Source organism: Camellia sinensis, chromosome 15 (genome assembly GCF_055761805.1).
Source record: "Camellia sinensis isolate YWXY chromosome 15, ASM5576180v1, whole genome shotgun sequence".
Taxonomy (NCBI): domain Eukaryota; kingdom Viridiplantae; phylum Streptophyta; class Magnoliopsida; order Ericales; family Theaceae; genus Camellia; species Camellia sinensis.
The window spans coordinates 30,778,086-30,797,194 of record NC_138975.1 but is presented as its reverse complement, the minus strand read 5'-3'; the positions used below and the strand labels follow the sequence as shown (position 1 = coordinate 30,797,194).

The 19,109-nt window shown below is 33.9% G+C and overlaps 1 protein-coding gene across 1 annotated transcript; it reads right to left on the bottom strand.

Moving 5' to 3' along the window:
* Positions 1–62: 62 nt before the first annotated feature.
* On the bottom strand, positions 63–14,007 carry LOC114255773 (protein KINASE OF THE OUTER CHLOROPLAST MEMBRANE 1). Its single transcript, XM_028195302.2, has 5 exons — positions 13,499–14,007; positions 12,341–12,711; positions 12,159–12,250; positions 11,567–12,040; positions 63–1,204 (listed from the first exon to the last, which is right to left on the bottom strand). Exons 2-5 carry the CDS (start codon positions 12,704–12,706, stop codon positions 244–246), a joined length of 1,893 nt encoding a protein of 630 aa, XP_028051103.2. The 5' UTR covers positions 12,707–12,711; positions 13,499–14,007; the 3' UTR covers positions 63–243.
* Positions 14,008–19,109: the final 5,102 nt, after the last annotated feature.

The window sequence follows — 19,109 nt, the reverse complement described above, 5'->3', positions numbered from 1 at the left end:
CAAGTGTAAACAATGTATAAAAATATATCTAAATTGTGTAAAATATGTAGGAGTGAAAAGAGTGTGAAAAGTGAATAACATAACCCTTAAACTGAGGTAACATAATCCTTAGTTTTGGAGTTGGTAAGGTAAAAATGTAATACAACATATCATCTCTGTATAAACATATTTACATCTGTCTTCACATTATACAAAGTTCCACAGTAATTGGTGATGTAATGGGTACTTCTCCATTATACGAAGTTACCTAGCAGTGGCAGTGGAAGGACCTTCTCTAAAAAGTATATTCGCCACTGGTGATGGAAGCCACGCTGAATTGCCACTGCTCTGCCCATCTTGAGAAAATCCATCACCAGGCATCTGATTTTTTCGACGGCCCTTCTTCACTCTTGATCCCACATTTTGTCCAACAAAAAAACCCATCTTCAATGCTGTGAACAAGCCCAATGTAATCACTAGCGGCCTCACAGCCCAGTGAAAATCTTCAATGTGTTGATACTTCTCCACTATCCCAGGACAACTATCAAAAGACACTGATTCCACTTTAGATGGATCTGCCAAGAAGCTATTGTTTTCATCTCCAAACACAAACCTCCCTGGAAAACTAACAAGAAGACACCCATTTGAAAGTATTTGTGAAATCCTACCAGTAGCCCATGCACCTCCCCTTTTCCGCGGCCAATCAAACCGGGGAGTGAAGACATTTTCTTTTAATCTTGCAAATTGTCCCACAGAATAAGTTTCTGACATCTGAAGCTCGGAACAATGCCCTCTCCAAAGAGTCTCGAGTCCTAGAAAACCTACGGTTACAGTTCCATCTCGCTGTATGGAGTGTAGAATTCCCACAGAGGAGTGCTTGTCATTTTCTTCAATCAAACGCACCCAATCCCCAACCACCAAACCAGATGTAACCCTCTCAAGAGCTGATACGTTTATCCTTTTAGGGTTGTGCATTCCATGGATTCGCACCAGCACAAATCCATCTCGATCGGTTTCCTCCAAACCAACTACAGTTCCCTCAAGCACATCCCTTGTTTTTGATTTGCAAGTGTTCGATGCCTTCCTCGAACGAACTGTATCACCCACTTGGAGATGATCCTTTGAGAGGAACCATGAACTGTACCCACTGCTATTTGATTTATCAAGGAAAATACTGCTTCCAATGCCGATCCATTCTCCGTCATTGTAAACGCTATTCTGCGAGCTGCAATGCAATCCCCAAAAAACTAAATGAAATATATAAAATATTGTATTCTATGCTTGGCACAGTAGTTTTTTCAAACTACCGCAACATCAGTTTTCAAATTGAAAGAGTAATGTGGCGCAATTCAGAACAAGTTTTATTAATAATACATCATATAACAACAAACTTCCTTTTTTGTTCCTCAAATCTTTTGTTGAGTCTGAACTCTGAAGGCAATGAGGGAACTGTGTGCAATTGTTAACGAAAATACCGGCAAGCCATTGTGTCAAGTCAATTTAGAAGCTGATATACATACCTAGTTTTATAGACTAACCAATCATCAATATAGACCTGAATGAAAGACAAAAAGGGAAGCCTCCTTATTGTTGATCTTATGATTTGCACAAGGAAAATGATGACATTCTTATAATTATAAGTTACAATAAAAGTTTTCTGGCTTGAAATGAAAGGATTATAAAAGGCCATATCATTTAGCCAAATATTTAAATGCCTTATTTAAAGCTGCAACATGTGGGAGGAATGTAGCTTCATTTGCAATACTACTGACCATGGACTTAGTGCTACTCTAAATTTAGGCGTCTCTGGAAACAATCTGATAACTGGCGGGCATTGTTACGGAACCCGCATGCATAGTTGTTTAAAGGCCCAAGCTCGTCAGGGCTCGGAGAAAGTGACTTAGACTATGCAAAGCAAGGCCCTTTCCATCAGGTTCACATGAATCTGTTAGCCACTGGCCTTTTAGTAGGCTCCATGCTCAAGAAAGGCCTTTTTTAAAAAAATAAATTAATCACATCCTTAACTAAATATTTTTCAGTGGTCTCTGATTGATATACCTTTTAAGCCATACCATATTCATGATCTTGTAATTAGATAATATAGATTCATCTTTTCACAGTGTTTTTGTTTTCTATTCAGATGCATGAGCTTTTATGGTTGACTGCTTGAACAATCTCTAGTACTTTATTCTTAACATCAAGAATTATACATTCAAGCTCTCTCTCACACACAACAAAAAACCCATAGAATTTATGATTGTGGTTTTTTTTTTATTGTTACATATTTGTAATGGTGCTTGATTTAATTGATGCATTTATGATTGCTAACTCTCTTTTTGATTTATCAAAAAATGTCCCCTTTTCTAATCTGTGTTACATATTTTAGATTAATTTCAGTTCTCTGTGTATCTAATATACTTGCCCACATATGTGCTTTACTTCACTAAGGCATGCACTTTATGTTGCACCTTCCACTTGAGCTCCAGGATACCTTGATGGCTTAGGTTGTGCCTTTATAAACTATGCTACCATGGCTCAGACCTAATTTGAACTTGGACACCTGATGTAGCATGCATGGCCATACAATTCTTGGATCAAAGAGAAAGGCAAGGCAAAGGCAAAAAATAGGCCGGACTTGAAATCGTGTGACATTTGGTAGGTCAATGGCAAACATGATTTTAAGAAGGATCCATGGCTTTAACATGGACCCCAATGGATTTTGGGCAAATTCAATCATTTAGGTGGTCAATTTCGCGAATTTTTTGTTTTTGAAAAGATTTGAAACATCAATTACTCCTAGCACAGGCCTCAGAATCTGATTTCGAAAAATTTGCCCTGATCGTGAAAATATATATTACTAGTTTTCTTTTTATTGCAATATTTCTATTTTTGATAATTTTCATTATATTTCCTTATTTCCATATTGCACCGTGATTTTTTTTCCAATCCTGGTTGTTTCCTCGTTAAGTTAGGTCTGTCTTTGCTTATAAATAATGGATGTTAACCTTAGGGCTCTTCAATTTTTTGAGAATTAATATATTTCGAGTTTTATACCTTTTTTGTTCCAACTTTGGGTATTCTTTGTGAATCGACCATTGTTGAGCCTTTATTCTCAATATTATTTGTGAATCAATAAGTTTAGAAAAAAATCTTGCTTCTAGTATTTTCATTTGAATCATCGGATTCTAAGATTGTTAATATTTCACGTTTCGCACTGCATCAGTTGATATCAGAGGCTAGGCTACGATGGCACCAAGGAAGCGCTCCATGGATGACGTTCATGAAGCTAACACCGCCAAGATGCAACAACATATTGATGCACTGACTGAACAACTTGCGGCGATGCAACAACAACAATAACCACCACCACCACCACCACCACCACCAAATCCACGGTGTATGGAGGACGAAGACAGTATGGGAGATGCAGAAGACAACGCTTTTGTTGGAAATTTCCGCAAGGAAAGGGATCGACAAGGTTTGGAAACGGGTTCATGTCCGTAGGAAGCGAGTTTGAAAATTGACATCCTTGAATTTCGGGGAAGTGTTCAACCCGAAGAATTCTTGGATTGGCTTGTTGCTGTTGAAGAGGTTCTTGACTTCAAGGAAGTTCCAAAAAACAAACGAGTTTCCTTGATAGTCACACGCTTCAGGGGGAAGAGCAATGGCTTGGTGGCAACAGACACAGTTAACTCAAAGCAGACAAGGAAAGAGTAAAATTGTTTCTTGGGAAAAGATGAAGAAACACATGCGTATGGCGTTCATTCCTCATAACTATACACGCATGATGTACCAACAATTGCAAAATTTACGGCAAGGGACGAAGATGATAGATGAGTATACCACTAAGTTTTATCAGTTGGTATCACGTAATGACCTTGTTGAAACCAAAGACCAACTTGTTTGTAGGTACATCAGGGGTTTGCAAGAACAATATCAAGATATCCTGAATTTATTTGATCCTTACTCTGTTTCTGAAGCACACCAGAGGAAAATACAACTAGAGAAAAGGTCAAAGTGTCGATCAGGAGGTTCTGGATGGTCAAGTGGGAACACGAGTGGCAACTGTAATCCGCCAACAATTAACCAGAATACGAATCAACCAAGGGCAAGACGGGACACCACACAATTTGATATTGTTGGTAAACCACCAGTAGTACAGTCAAACAGAAATCCTGTTGTTAGTGGCAGGATGCGCTGCTTCAAGTGCAGGGAAACTGGTCATCGGGCAGCAGATTGTAGAAAAGGTGATTGAAAGGGCAAGGGCCTATTTATAGATAGTTAAGAGATTGCCGACAATGGGACTGATGAAAGTCCAAAAGATCCTACCAATGATCCCGAGGCTAGTAGTTATGAGAAGGACGAACGAGTTGCTAGCGATGATGGGCCTTTATTAGTTATACGCAGGGCTTGCTTTACACCCTGAGAGGTTGAAGGGGATGGGTGGCTACGAAACGATGTCTTTCAATCCACATGTACCATTAGTGGAAAAGTGTGCAAGTTCGTGATTGATTTAGAAAGTTGTGAGAATGTAATTTCTGCAGAAGCTGTCACAAAATTGGGAATAAGCACAAACCAACACCCCAAACCATACAAACTATCATGGCTTCAGAAGGGTAAAGAGATAACATTTTCCAAGCGTTGTTTAGTTTCATTATCTATTGGTTCTAACTACAGGGACAAGGTTTGGTGTGATGTGGATCAGATGGATGCTTGTCATATTTTATTAGGAAGGTCTTCGCAATTTGACAGACATGTTTTACATGATGGACGAAGGAACACTTATTCCTTTGTATTTAACAAGGTCTGAATTGTTCTTGAACCTCATAGAGAAGAAGTACCAAAACTAATCACTGAGAAGAGTTCTAGCTTCTCGTCTATGCACCGGTTCTTGGAGGAAGTGGCTGAAACAGGAATGGTATTCGTGCTGGTACGGAAAGAAAGTGCTGCAGAGAGTAAAATCCCAGAGCCTATGAAGGCTCTAATTGAAGAGTTCCATGATGTATTTCTTGAGGAGTTACGTCCAATGTTGCCACCCATGAGAGACATACAACATCATACTGATCTGATTCCAGGATCAAACTTGCCAAATCGGCCCCACTACTGCATGAGTCCAAAAGAGCATGAAGAACTTCGCCGACAAGTGGAGAAGTTGCGGCCAAGGGACACATCCGAGAAAGCCTCAGCCCATGCGCAGTGCCTGCACTATTGACCCCTAAGAAAGACGGTTCGTGGCGCATCCAATATAGGTTCCCCATACCTAGATTGGATGACTTATTAGATCAGTTGAGTGGAGCAACCGTGTTTAGCAAATTGGATTTGAAAAGTGGGTATCACCAAATTCGGATTCTGGAAGGTGATGAATGGCAGACAGCCTTCAAAACACGAGAGGGGCTTTACGAATGGCTAGTCATACTGTTTGGTTTATCTAACGTTCCCAATACCTTTATGCGTGTGATGAACCAACTATTTCGGCCTTTTTATAGGGAATTTTTTTGTTGTTTATTTTGATGATTTTCGTGTATGGTGCTAATAATGAGTTACACTTCCAGCACTTGTGACAGGTTCTTTCATTGTTGCAAAAAGAGAAATTCTATGATGGTACCAGCAAGTGTTCATTCTTGACAGATACTGTTTTGTTCCTCGGTTATGTCATATCTAAAGACAGCATCTCAGTTGATATAAGCATGGTAAATGCAATTCGTGACTGGCCAGTACCAAAAAATATTCATGAATTCATGGGTTGGCTTCATTCTACCTGAGGTTCATTCCTAATTTCAGTAGCATCATGGCCCCAATTACAGACTGCATGAACGCTGGAAAATTCTGTTGGACGGAGGCAGCAACAGAAGCACTCCATCACATCAAACAGAAGTTGACCTCAGCACCAGTATTCATATTGCCAGATTTTTCTAAACCCTTTTGAGTTACACAGTGATGCATCTAAAGTGGGTATTGGAGCTGTCTTGAGCCAAGGGGGTCGACCGATTGCATACTTTAGTGAGAAGCTTAGTGGCTCCATAAGCAACTGCAGCACTAATGATGTGGAATTCTACTCCATTGTCCAAGCTCTGAAGCATTGGTATTCTTATCTGTCCCAAAGTGAATTCATTCTATTTTCTGATCATGATGCTTTGAAGCACATCAACAGCCAAGACAAGCTCTCGTCGAAGCATGCCAACTGGGCAGTATATCTGCAACAATTCACCTTTGTTATCAAGCACAAGTCGGGGGCCTTAAACAAAGTGGTTGATGCACTCAGTCGCCGTTCCTTTTTACTTACTACTATGAGGGCTAAGGTACTTGGATTTGACTCCTTTCACGAACTATTTGGCTGTTGATTCCCATTTCTCTCATTTTGCGGCTGAAGTTAAATCAGGTCAAAGGTCGGACTTTCTTATCCATGATGGCTTTCTCTTCAAAGGCAACCAATTGTGTGTGCCTGAATCGAGCCTTCGCTTGAAAATTATAAAGGAGTTGCATGAAGGCGGCCATGTTGGGAGCGATAAGACTCTACAGCTTGTGGCTAGCTCTTACTTTTGGCCTTCAATGAGAAAAGAATTACCAAGTTTGTGGATGGGTGTCGCATCTGCCAAGTGTCAAAGGGATCAGCAACAAATGCAGGATTATACACGCTGCTGCCAGTGCCCAGTCAACCATGGACTGATGTTAGTATGGATTTTGTTTTGGGACTGCCACGTACTCAGCGGGGTTGTGACTCCATCTACATAGTCGTGGACAGATTTTCTAAAATGGCCCATTTCATTGCTTGCAAGAAGATGACAGGTGTTGTAAATGTGGCCCAATTGTACTTTCAAGAAAATCTACCGTTTACATGGACTACCTCAGTCCATTGTATCAGACAGAGACACCCGATTTCTTAGTCATTTTTGGAGATGTCTGTGCAGATTGGCTAATATGAAGCTTGATTTCAATAGCACCTATCATCCCCAAACTGATGGTCAAACAAAAGTTGTCAATCGTTCTTTGGGCAATATGCTACGGTGTTTGGTAGAGGATCATCTGAAATCATGGGATCAAAAAATGCACCAAGCGCAGTTTCCTTACAATCGCTCTGTCAATAGAAGTTCCAGCTTTAGTCCTTTCTATGTCAATTATGGTTACCAACCACGGGCCCGCTGGATTTAGCACCTATGCCAGACTTAAAGCGCATTAATAGCAAAGCAAAAGATCTGATTCACAACCTTCAGGAGGTTCACAAACTTAACCAGCATAATTTGCAAGAATTAGTGGCCAAGTATGAACAGATTGCCGATAAGAAACACCGACTGGTGGAATTTGAAGTTGAAGATTTTGTGTGGGTTGTTCTTAAAAAATACAGGTTCTCGGTAGGTGAATATAACAAGTTGGCAGCTAGGGAAATTGGGCCCTTTGAAATTTTGGAGAAGATCAATTCCAATGCCTACTGTTTGAAGCTTCCTAGTCACATTCGTACCTCCGACGTGTTCAACATCAAACACCTCATTCCATATCAAGGTGACGGCTCTGACGAAGAGGCTGCGAATTCGAGGGCAAATTCTCTCCACCCAGGGGAGGATGACGTAGCATTCATGGCCATACAATTCTTGGATCAAAGGGATAGGCAAAGGCAAAGGCAAAAAAGGGGCTGGACTCGAAATCGCATGACATTTGGTGGGTCAATGGAAAACATGATTTTAAGAAGGATCCATGGCTTTATCATGGACCCTAGTGGATTTTGGGCAAATTCAATCGTTTGAGTGGTCCGTTTTTGGAAAGATTTGATACTTCAATTACTCCTAGCACAGGCCCAGAATCTAATTTCGAAAAATCTACCATGATCGTGGAAGTATATATTAGCAGTTTTTTTATTTTATTGCAATATTTCTATTTTTGGTAATTTTCCTTATTTCCATATTGCACTATGATTTTTTTCCAATTCTGGTTGTTTTCTAGTTAAGTTAGGTATGTCTTTGCTTATAAATAATGGATGTAAGTCTTACAGCTCTTCAGTTTTTTGAGAATTAATCACTGTGTTTGGTTTGAGTTTTCTGGATTAAGTTTTTTGAAAGTTGACTTTTTTGGTTTTTGTGTTTTTTTGTTTTTAGTGAATATTTTTAAAATTTTAAACATTTTTTTTACTTTTTTAGATGCACCTTACTTAAATGTATCTAAAAAGTAAAAAAATTGTGAACAAATATTTTAAAAAATTAATAAATACATAAAAATACAAAAAATGTACTGAATTCTTATATTTTTTTTGTATTTTTGGTATTTAGTGAATTTTTAAAAGATTTTTTTTACAATTTTTTTACTTTTTAGGTGTATTTATGTTAGGTGTGTCTAAAAAGTAAAAAAATTGCTTAAAATATTAAAAAAATTCAGTAAAAACAAAAAAACACAGAAAATAAGAAAGTAGAATTTTTTGAAAAGTGTTTTGAAAAACTGGAAACCAAGCAAGGTGAATATATTTCGAGTTTTATACTCTTTTGTTTCAACTTTGGGCATTCTTTGTGAATCAACCATTGTTGAGTCTTTATTCTCGATATTCTTTGTGAATCAACGAATTTAAAGAAGAATCTTGCTTCTGGTATTCTCGTTTGAATCAACAGATTCTAAGATTGTTATTATTTCGCATTTCGCGCTGCATCAACACCACTAGTTCCAATTATACCAATTACAAACCTATTATCTCATCGGTAATACTAACACATAGCAAGATAATCAAAATACAAAACATTTCACAACAAAATCAATTCACCATAAAATCCAAGAAGCTATCCAGCCTATCCTACTCAATGCATAAATATTGAAAGAATAGTACAATATAGATCTTACTGTTGAAATTGTCATCACAACCATTGCTAATGTATAAAATGATGCTGTTCACAGAAGTCAGAACTAAAACACTCAGCAAAAGTTCACAAGGTTCTTCCTTTCAAATATATACATTAATTTAGTCAATCAATAAATCAAAAGGTGATTCTATAAAGAAACTGCAAGAGGTAATAAGTTGATGCCAGAAATAATGACAATTAAAACTTTATTAGAAAAAACTGAAACACAAGGAAGATACAAGCAAATCACATAGAATATAACTAAAAAATGTCTTGGAATTATTTTAAGTTATCAATAATCAAGAGGTCGAGGGAGTAATCCCAGCCAAGATCAGAACTAAAAAGTTGGTTGAGTTTAAGGAAAGATATGGAATCCTTTGGAGTCTAAGAAAGAATGGCCGCAGATAAAGATATGTAACTTAACATTCCAACAATTTAGGACCCAATACATGAAACTTGTTTGGTCATTTCATTCTGTTTATGTAGCCCAACATAAAGGTAAATGGTGAACCTCAATTAATCTAAGCTAGCCCAAGAAGTTGGATCTCAGGCTTGCTGAATGGAGTTGAACACAAACTAAATTGACATATGATGAGCTGGGTAATAAAAAAAAGGACACTTACCAACCAGTCCTATTAAGTAGACTTATTTACTTACAGATGCTGACTGACAAATTTGTCATTATAAATTTATTCATAAAAACAAGGGAAACTGATAAATTTATCAAGAGGATTTAATAGGTAATAAGTTCTTTTATCAGAATCTTATGATTCACGATTTAATTCATAGTTTTTACAAAATCTATATGAATTTATGCGTGAATCTATTTTGGAAGTGAATCTCTAGTAAATCGCACGATTGACAATCGATTCACGATTCGATTCACTTTTTACGATTCATGTAATTCTTAAATTTATCATGTCCAACATATTTGTAACTCTTTTTTTCTCCATCTTTTTAGTAAAAATGACATAATACAACTTACAATAGCGTTTAATACCAAAATAATCAATATATACATGATTTGTTGTTATTTTAGTGATCATGGAATTTTTAATAGGATCCAATCAGATTAAGTCAGACCTAGCATGTTTTTAAGCTTTCTTCTCATTTTTCTTCCTTTAAAAAATAATAATTTATCTTCTAAAGATGTTTAAGATTAAAGTAACTTACCCCATGAATTACTATTCAGTGTGTTTAGTTTTACTTTTCTGAATTCAATTTTCTAGAAATTAAGGGTATGTTTGGTTTGGATTTGTAGAGTGATTTTGGACAAAAAAGTTTACAAAATTTGTTTGGGTTGTAAATTTTCCAAAACAATTTTCAAAATCACTTTCTCTCTCTTACCTATCAATCAATCACTTTTTCTCTCACACACATCTACTCAATTATAACAAAATATCAAATCATTCCAACTCCAAAACTACTTTCAAAATACACAACCAAACAAACCAAAAAAATTTCTAAACTCTCTCTCCCAAAACAATTTTTAAAAACTACTCTCCCAAAACCAAACCAAATATACCCTAAGTTTTTTGTTTTTCGTGCTTTTTTGTTTTTAGTGGATATTTTTAAAATTTTAAGCAAATTTTTTACTTTTTTAAATGCACCTTACTTAGATGTATCTAAATAGTAAAATATTTGTAAAAAAATATTTTAAAAAATTAATAAATAAACAAAAATATGAAAAATGAACTGAATTTTCGTATTGTGTATTTTTGATATTTAGTTAATTTTTTAAAGATTTTTTTCACAAATATTATACTTTTTAAGTGTATTTATGTTAGGTATGTCTAATAATTTAAAAACTTGCTTAAAATATTAAAAAAATTCATTGAAAACAAAAAAAAATGCGAAAAATAAAAAAGTAGAATTTTCTTAAAAGTGTTTTCTAGAAACCAAAATCAAAATCAAAATCAAAACCAAACAAGCTGATTGCTATTTTATTAAATTATATATAGTTGAATATTACATGGGTGAGGTCAGTTATACCTTTTTAAATGTTTTAGACTTTAAAATAAAAGATCCTAAATATATAATTTTTATTATTATTATTTGGTCATTGTTAACTTGGAAAAATATGTATATTATTGTCCAAATATCAATATCATTGTTAAATTATTATTACTTTGAAAATTAAGAGTTTTACTTTGTTTATTGTCTTTATTAAGAATGATTAATAAGAAATAACTAAAAAACAAAAAAGGTAAGATGGTGATATTACATGAAAACTTTTGTTAATTTCTTACCTATTAAACTATGTGATCATCGTTCAAAACCGTATTTTCATCGATTTAAGTCTAAATATTTCATATTCATAAGATATATTTAACATCCAAGTGTGTAGATATAATTTTCCAAATAATTTAGAAAAGTGACCGAATCTTTACGATTCACGATTGGATTCGATTCGCGATTCGGTACGAGGCCATTTCGATTCACAATTTGAATCCTGATCTGACAACTATGGTAATAAGTCCCAAAAGTATGACCTATAGGTAATTTACCCTTAAAAAAACAGTTATTTATTCAGATTTCACCATGTTGCCGACAAATTAATACAATGTTATGTAAAGTCAGCGGAACGTATAGATTACAACAAGTAAGAAAGAGAGAGGGAGAAAAAAAATGACAAAGAGTTATCAATATATATATGTGTGTGTGTATATATATAAATAAAATAAAATAAAATAAAAACATCAGTTGAAATGAATCATAAAAGTGGCTCACACCCGCCCAATATATTGTTCAAAAGAGACATTGAAACATACCTTTCAAATGCATGTATTATATCTGCCATTAAAGGGCGATTCCGGAGGTCATACTCGAAACACCCATTGACAACATTCTCAACTGCAGGAGGCAGACCATTTGGAAGCTGTGGTTTTTCTTGTTTTATGACAACTGAGCGATATATTTCCTCTATTGACATGCCAAACCAGGGCTGAACACCAGTCAACATCTCCACAATGCTGCATCCAAGGCCCCAAGTATCAGTCTCGAAGGTTATTGGACCTCTCACTTCTGGTTCCCATTGTTCTGGAGCCATGTAATTTGGGGTTCCAAGCCTGAAAGCCAAATCTATGTTGGGCAGCGGAATCCCCAGAAGTAGGTAAGGGATCCCGAAATCCCCCAGGATAACTTGGTCATGTTCATTAAGAAGGAAATTAGTAGGCTTCAGGTTTAGCACCAATACCCCTATTGAGTGCAATCCTTGAATTCCTTTAGCCAAATCAATACCATACCTGCAGACAGTGTTCCATGAGCATAAATCCAGCTCCATCATCAAAATTATAAAATTTAGAAGAAAAAACAGGAATATCCCCAAGCAAATCACCTCAATATTAAAAAAAAAAAAATCACCTCAATACATCAGGCAGTGGAAGTTTTCCTCCTTTCAATTGAGCCATTCGATCACCAACTGATCCCTCATAGAATTTCATGGCCATGCAAATCTAGCAAAATATGACGAAGTGAACTATTACAGAGTTATCATGTTAACAGAGAAAAGTGTTTGTATGTGTCAAAATACGTGCAAAAGTTACCTTTCCAGATATTATTGAGATACCATGCAAACAGCAAACAGCTGAAAGTCCCCGTAACTTCAGAAATAGTTCCTCAAACTTGTTTAAGAACTTTTGCACGTGATCCTCCTTTATTAGATGTAACATCTTAACCACTACTTCATGATACTCATCAAAATCTTCGCCTGATTGATGATGTGTTGCTAACCAAACATCACCAAAGGGTCCTCGCCCAATCCTATGCTTGAGTTTCAATGATGCAGGATCAATCCATGGGCGAATCAGAGGAGGTGTAGCTACTACAGTTCTAAGGTGATCAGGATCTCCTTCATAGAGCTCATAATCAAAAGAAGCTACCGATTGAACTGCCCCAATCTGTTCAGCCATTTCTTCTGAATCGCACAATAAAGAAAAGAGAATGCAGTAAATATCAATTTCATGTCCTCTGCTACAGAAGTAAATGTTAGAGATACTAACTAGGTGAGAGAATCACTCAAGTGATGATTTCCTCTTTTATTAACTTGGATAAAATTCAAGATCTCCACATATTTTTCATCCAATTGAGGAGTCAAGGACCTGTTTGAGTGTATTGTTTCATGTTTTTGTTTCCACAAAAGTTTGAAAACACAAAACTAAATAAGGATTGGCACATGTTTTTGGTTTTTAGTTTTTAAAAACTATTTTCAAAACAAAGCTCGAAAATTAAACACATAAAAGATTTCTTCACAAGTCAAAACAAGCAGATGAACATTAAACAGAAGCTCAATCCCACTTTAAACTCTTCTGGGATTAAAGAAAAACATGTTTCCTTCTGTCTAAATCTCAAAAATAAAAAATAAAAAAGGAAACATGTAACGCATCCAAACGGGACTATAATTCTGTTCTTTTAAGCAAGGCTCTCTTTCTCCGATTCACCAGCAGGAAAAACAAACATCTATTTCTGTTTTAGGGTTTAGGCAATCTCAAATCTTCAACCCAGAAAAATCACTGTATAGTAAACAATATTCATGATTAAAAAAAAAAAAAAAAATTGACCCATAAAAGGGCAAGTCAAATTGAGTTCAACAATCAGCGTATTGGCTGAGAAATGCAGGAAATTAATAGAAAATTATGGCCCGAAACCCAAATACACCCATAAATTGGACGAGAGAGAGAGAGAGTAAAGTTAACTTCACTTACCAGAAGAGAAGAGAAGAGAGGAGAGAAGAGGGAGAGAGAAGTCGGCGAATGTAAAAGGGAAAAGAGATAAAAATAGAGTAGAATCTCTGGACTGAGAGTCTAACAGTTGATGTTGAGCAGCAAATGGAACCCTAGAATTTGAAGAAGAAAGAGAAGAGACGTCGTTTAGTAGCGGGAGGAATCTGGGACAAGTGACAAACAAACTACCAGTCCTCCATGAACGCCAAGGCAAAACTGACAAGTAAACGAGCCTGATAATCGGCACACCTTACGCTATCTTTGTAAACAATCACTTCAAATTTGCAGTCGTAGAGACGTGTCCGTATCATTCACTCCACTCTCATAAAGAAGAGACAGGGACGGTGCCACCACGATCTTAGCCCGTTTGTTTTGAGAGACGGAGGAAGGCGTGGATTGAGATGGATTCATTCATGACTTTGTGGGTGGGAGTTTGTAACGTGGGTTTTTTTTTTTTTTTTAAAGGTTTTTTTAAGTTGTAGAATATTATTAAATTTTTTTTTTTTTTTTTGTGTTTATGTAGGTAGTTAGGTTTTTTGTGATTAGATGTGATATTTGTGAGAGAAAAAGTGAAATAATTATGGGGTTTGATGTGATATTTTGTTTGGATTTATTTTTTTTTTTGATTTTGTAAAATATTTGTCTTGTAATAAAAAAATCAAAAAGAAAACCTAAAAACCTAGTTCCCAAACACTGCCATTTGATTGAATTTTTTAAAAATATTTTTTAGAAAATTATATTTTTTTTTGTATTCTGTATTTTTTTTTTATTGAAATTTATTTAATATTTTAAGTAATTTTTTAAAATTTTAAACATACTTAATATAAATACGCTTAAAAAGTATAATTTTTATGAAGAAATTTTTTAAAAAATTCATTAAATATAAAAAATATAAAAAATATATATCAAAATTCAATATATTTTTTGAATATTTATTAATTTTTTAAAATATTTTTTCATAAATATTTTACTTTTTAAATACATTTAAGTAAGGTGCATCTAAAAAAGTAAAAAAAAAATGTTTAAAATTTTACAAATATTCACTAAAAATAAAAAAATATATATAAAAAACAATGAACTCAGTTTTCAAAAAACTGAATTCAGAAAATTGAAACTAAATACACTAATATTGTTTTTGTTTTAAGAGATAGAGAAGGGATTTATAAACTTTCTAGATTAGGATGGACCTTGGATGTTGGGATTGAGATAGAGGCCAAAGATTTGGTATTAGAAAATTAGTTCTCCGGCTTTTCTTTTCTTTTTTTTAATGCACTCTGGGCATTTTTTTTTAACATTAATGTTTAATATTTTTGTGTGTTTTGTTAAATAAAAATCATAGTTTTATTTGTTTTATTATTTTATATTTCTTTTATATAAAAATAATTTAATAATCCCACACTAATAACTATTCAAAACAAAAACAATTTTGCTTAATCCTTCACTATCAATCTTTTTCATTCTAGCTCTAAAAACAAGCGGGTGCCGTTTCTGTGTCTTTACTAATTTTTGTTTAGTCCGATTCACATATTGATTAGTATACTAATAAATAACGTGATATAATTTTAAAAATTTTAAATCATATTTTTCAATTGTTTTTTAGTGAATAAATTTTTACAAAAATTAAAATGTATTAAACTTTTTAAATCAGCTCAACGCAGTAAATTTAAAGAATTTCAAATAAACTCTAGACAATGCAAAAATAAGCAAAAAATTAGTCACATTTTTTGGTTTAGATTATTTTTTAAAAATTTAGTTTTTTTTTTTGTGTTTTATTTGAATTTTTTTAATATTTAAAATAAATTTTTTACTTTCTAGATGTACTTAAAAAATAAAATATTTGTAAAAAAAAATAAAAATTCAATAAATACACAACAATGTAAAAATATACTGAATTTTTATATTTTTTTTGTATTTGATGTTTTTTTTTTTTAAATGTATAAATATTATAGTACTTAGGTTAGGTGTATTTTAAAAAAATTAAAAAAAAAATCTTAAAATTTTAAGATATTAAAATTTTTGACTAAAAAAAATATAAAAAATCAAAAAATCAATTTTCTAAAACAAATTTTTTTTTTTTTACTTTTCTTGGTTGTTTTAATTTTTTAAGAATTTTTTTTCTTTACTTTTACCAATTAAAAAATAAAATAAAATAAAAAATATGTGACTTTTTTAAGTGTTTCAGACACCCAAAATATGAATTTTGTGATATTTTGCTTCATGATATTTTAAAGAGTAAATTGCAATAAACCTCTTTAAATTTATGATGTACTTGTACTTTGCTCGCAAAATTTCAAAGCTTAACTGTCAATTATCTTAAAATATTATCTTATTACAATTAATTTTTTATATTAGGTTTTTATTATGGATTTACACAAAAGTAAATGGACAAAATTTAAATATTAAAGACCAAAATAATACAATGCTCATACTTTGAAAAAAAAATGTAATTAACCCTTGCTTATTTTTTAAATGAAGAATATCTAAAAAATAGAGAGTAGAAAAATAATTACAAAGGTGTGGAAATATAATAGATTTTTGTATTAAATTGTGCAACTAAGCCTTGTACTTCAACATTTTATAAGTAATTATTTTGTGTTAATACCATTTTTTTCATATTTGTTGCTTTTTTTAAGATAAAAATAATAACATTAAAAAAAACATTGGACAAAATTCATTAAAAAAAATCTATGTGATATTATTACCATGACACTTTTACTAAATGAGAAATTGTAACACACCCAGGGTGGAATTAGGATTTATGCTAACAATAGCCAAGGTGTATGTATAATAAATATTTAATTTTGATACATTACTAATAGAAGATAATTTCTTATGAAAGAATTGTGAAAAAACAATAATTTACGAGGACAAAAATAAATCTAACAATTTTATTTTTCTTATAAATTCTTTCTACAGTTTTGAATTATTAATAAAACTATTTTGTTGGTTGACAATATCCCGTAAATAAAAAGTATACATGTTTCTCTAATTTTTTAAAACAAAAAACCAAAAAAATTGTGGCATACACCTTTTCTATAAATAAAAATGACTAGATTATATTGATCTATTAAATAGTGTGAGAAATAGTCAAAAATTACATAATTATACATTGTGAAAAAATAATGAAACAGATAGTTAATAAAATGATTTTCAAAAATTATGAGGTAATCTAATATGCATTTTATAGACATCATCAATTGTAGAGGTACTAGTGTAATTTGTTAGAACTTGGGGGGCATGGCATCCCCCATCCCCCAAGTAGTTGGGAAATTCTATTTCCACATATCAAATATTTTCTGTGCACATCATTTCTCAAGGCACACACTTAATGAATTTAAAATCTCATCTTCTACTCAATACACAACTTATTATACCAAAAATGCCTTAATCTCCTTCTTTCTTCAAACCTTAATCCTAACCCTAGCTCACCATTTTTCATTCACCGCCAGCCAACCAACACTGGAAAATTACGCCATCATTGCCATTCTCATCCCTTTACTATCACTAGTCGCCATTACCAGCCCATCCTATCCCATAACATTCTCTATTTACAGTTTAAAAAAAATTGTATAATTTTCCAAACATAAACTGATGTTTTGTGAGTGTGTGCATTAGAGAGAGAGAGAGAGTGGGGTAAATACTTGTGATATTGTTGGTCAACTTGGACGCATGTCTAAGTCTCTAAATTTATGATCGAGTTTGCCAGATTCAATGAATTTCAAGTCCTTCAAGAAGATCACATAATGTTTTAGAATTGCGTCCACTTGCACCATTCCCAAAACTGTCCATTATATTTATCCCTCACTTACTGAGAGGGAAAAATATGGTCTGGATTGGGCCATGGTAATACTAGGCAAATTGTGGGCCGAACACATTTGGGCCGTGGTATCCCGGGTCCACCCAGAAGTGATTTTTGCTCGGCAATGGCAGTGGCATGTGGAACTGGGCTACTTCACCTTGTCGGCACGGAGGTCGGTCAAGTAAGGGTTCCACGGTTTATGCGTTGCGCGGTTGGAAAGCACGCATCCATAGCTCGGTAGGGAGGACTTTGGTTGACCGGTATGACCAATCTCAAGCTTGGCTTCGCCGGAATGCAGTTGAGCATGGCTGGAAAGGAGCTCGGTTGTTGGGGGCACCTGGGCATGAAACGCAGCATGGCCGTTGACAGCTGAGATGCTATAGGTCGGCTGCCGAGCTCCCAATGCATTAGGCTAGCAGTCAGGTTAGGTGATGTTCAGCAAGATTTGTGCTGACAAATGGGATAGCAGAACCACATGTCGAGAGATCACTGGGAGTAGATTTGGGGCGCAGAAGGTATATAAGCAAGTCTGCGCCCTCCATGCTGGACACACAAACATTTGGTAAGAGAAATACTTACACTCAACTCAGTCTTTTCTCTCTCTCTCTCTATTCCTGTGTGTGTGTCTAACTTGATCGTCAGAGGGATTTTCCGGCCACACACCGTTGGGTAGCTCACTGCTGTTGTGTACGCAGGTGATCGGACAGGAATAGAGCTTGGAAGAAAGGAGTGCGGGCTTGCTTGAATATTTGCTCATCGCACACTTACTCACAACTCAAAACATCTAAACCAATTCTTGACTTTCTAAGAAATTATGTAGTAGATCCAAAATTCATTAATCATTCACATTCTAGCTAGCATTCATCGAAACAAAAAACAAAATAATCAACGGGGTACAAAATCTTGCAAAACCCAACATGTGGTGACAATGGCGGTGGAAAAAGTTCACAGGAGGTGGAGGGTAATGACCGCGGATGGCACAATTGTGTTTTAGTTTGAGAATTAGGGTTTAGGTTGAAAAGATGAGAATATTTTAGTATTTTTATTTTAGGATAAAAATGTAATATAAGAAAAATTCATGAAGTGTGTAGATTGAGGAGATTTGGCGTGCGGAAAAAAAAATTTCTTCAGGTAGTTCCATCATGGAGTCAACCTATTTTACTTGTAAAATTTTTCACTACGTTATCATATTATTTGAAGCCACATAAATAATATCAAATCATACTTTAAAATATACTATCATTATTGCATTGCTCTTCTACGTTCTTCCAAATAAAAAGTGTTAGATGCTTCCAAAAAAATTTAAAAATAAAAAAACTAAATATCAGGCTAATTGGGAGTTCTTATAAAAAAAATTATTTTATAACTAAGCAAAGAAAAAAAAAATTGTCCGGTCAATTTTTTTCATCTAATTCCTAGATTGTATGTGAGTCAAATGTATGCAGAAGTTAAAATTTGATATTATAACACAATAAACCACCTAAAATAGTGTATTGAAATTTGATATTTCCCTATGTTTGGTGTCATTTGACATCTTTATTGGTGGAGTCAAATATGACAAAATTTCAAATTTCGGCAATAAGTCATGTTTTTTTGCCTAAAATTTATAAAGAAAATAACATGTCAGAGTTTTTTCCAAAAATTAATTACAAATGTATGATAATCATTATAATTTTACTTTATAACATCTATAAAATTAATCACTAATCTATAAATATTTTTTAAAATTTTATATCCGAATACACAGACATAGAGAGAGATGTTGAGAGTAAAGATGAATGTGTTACTATCTTT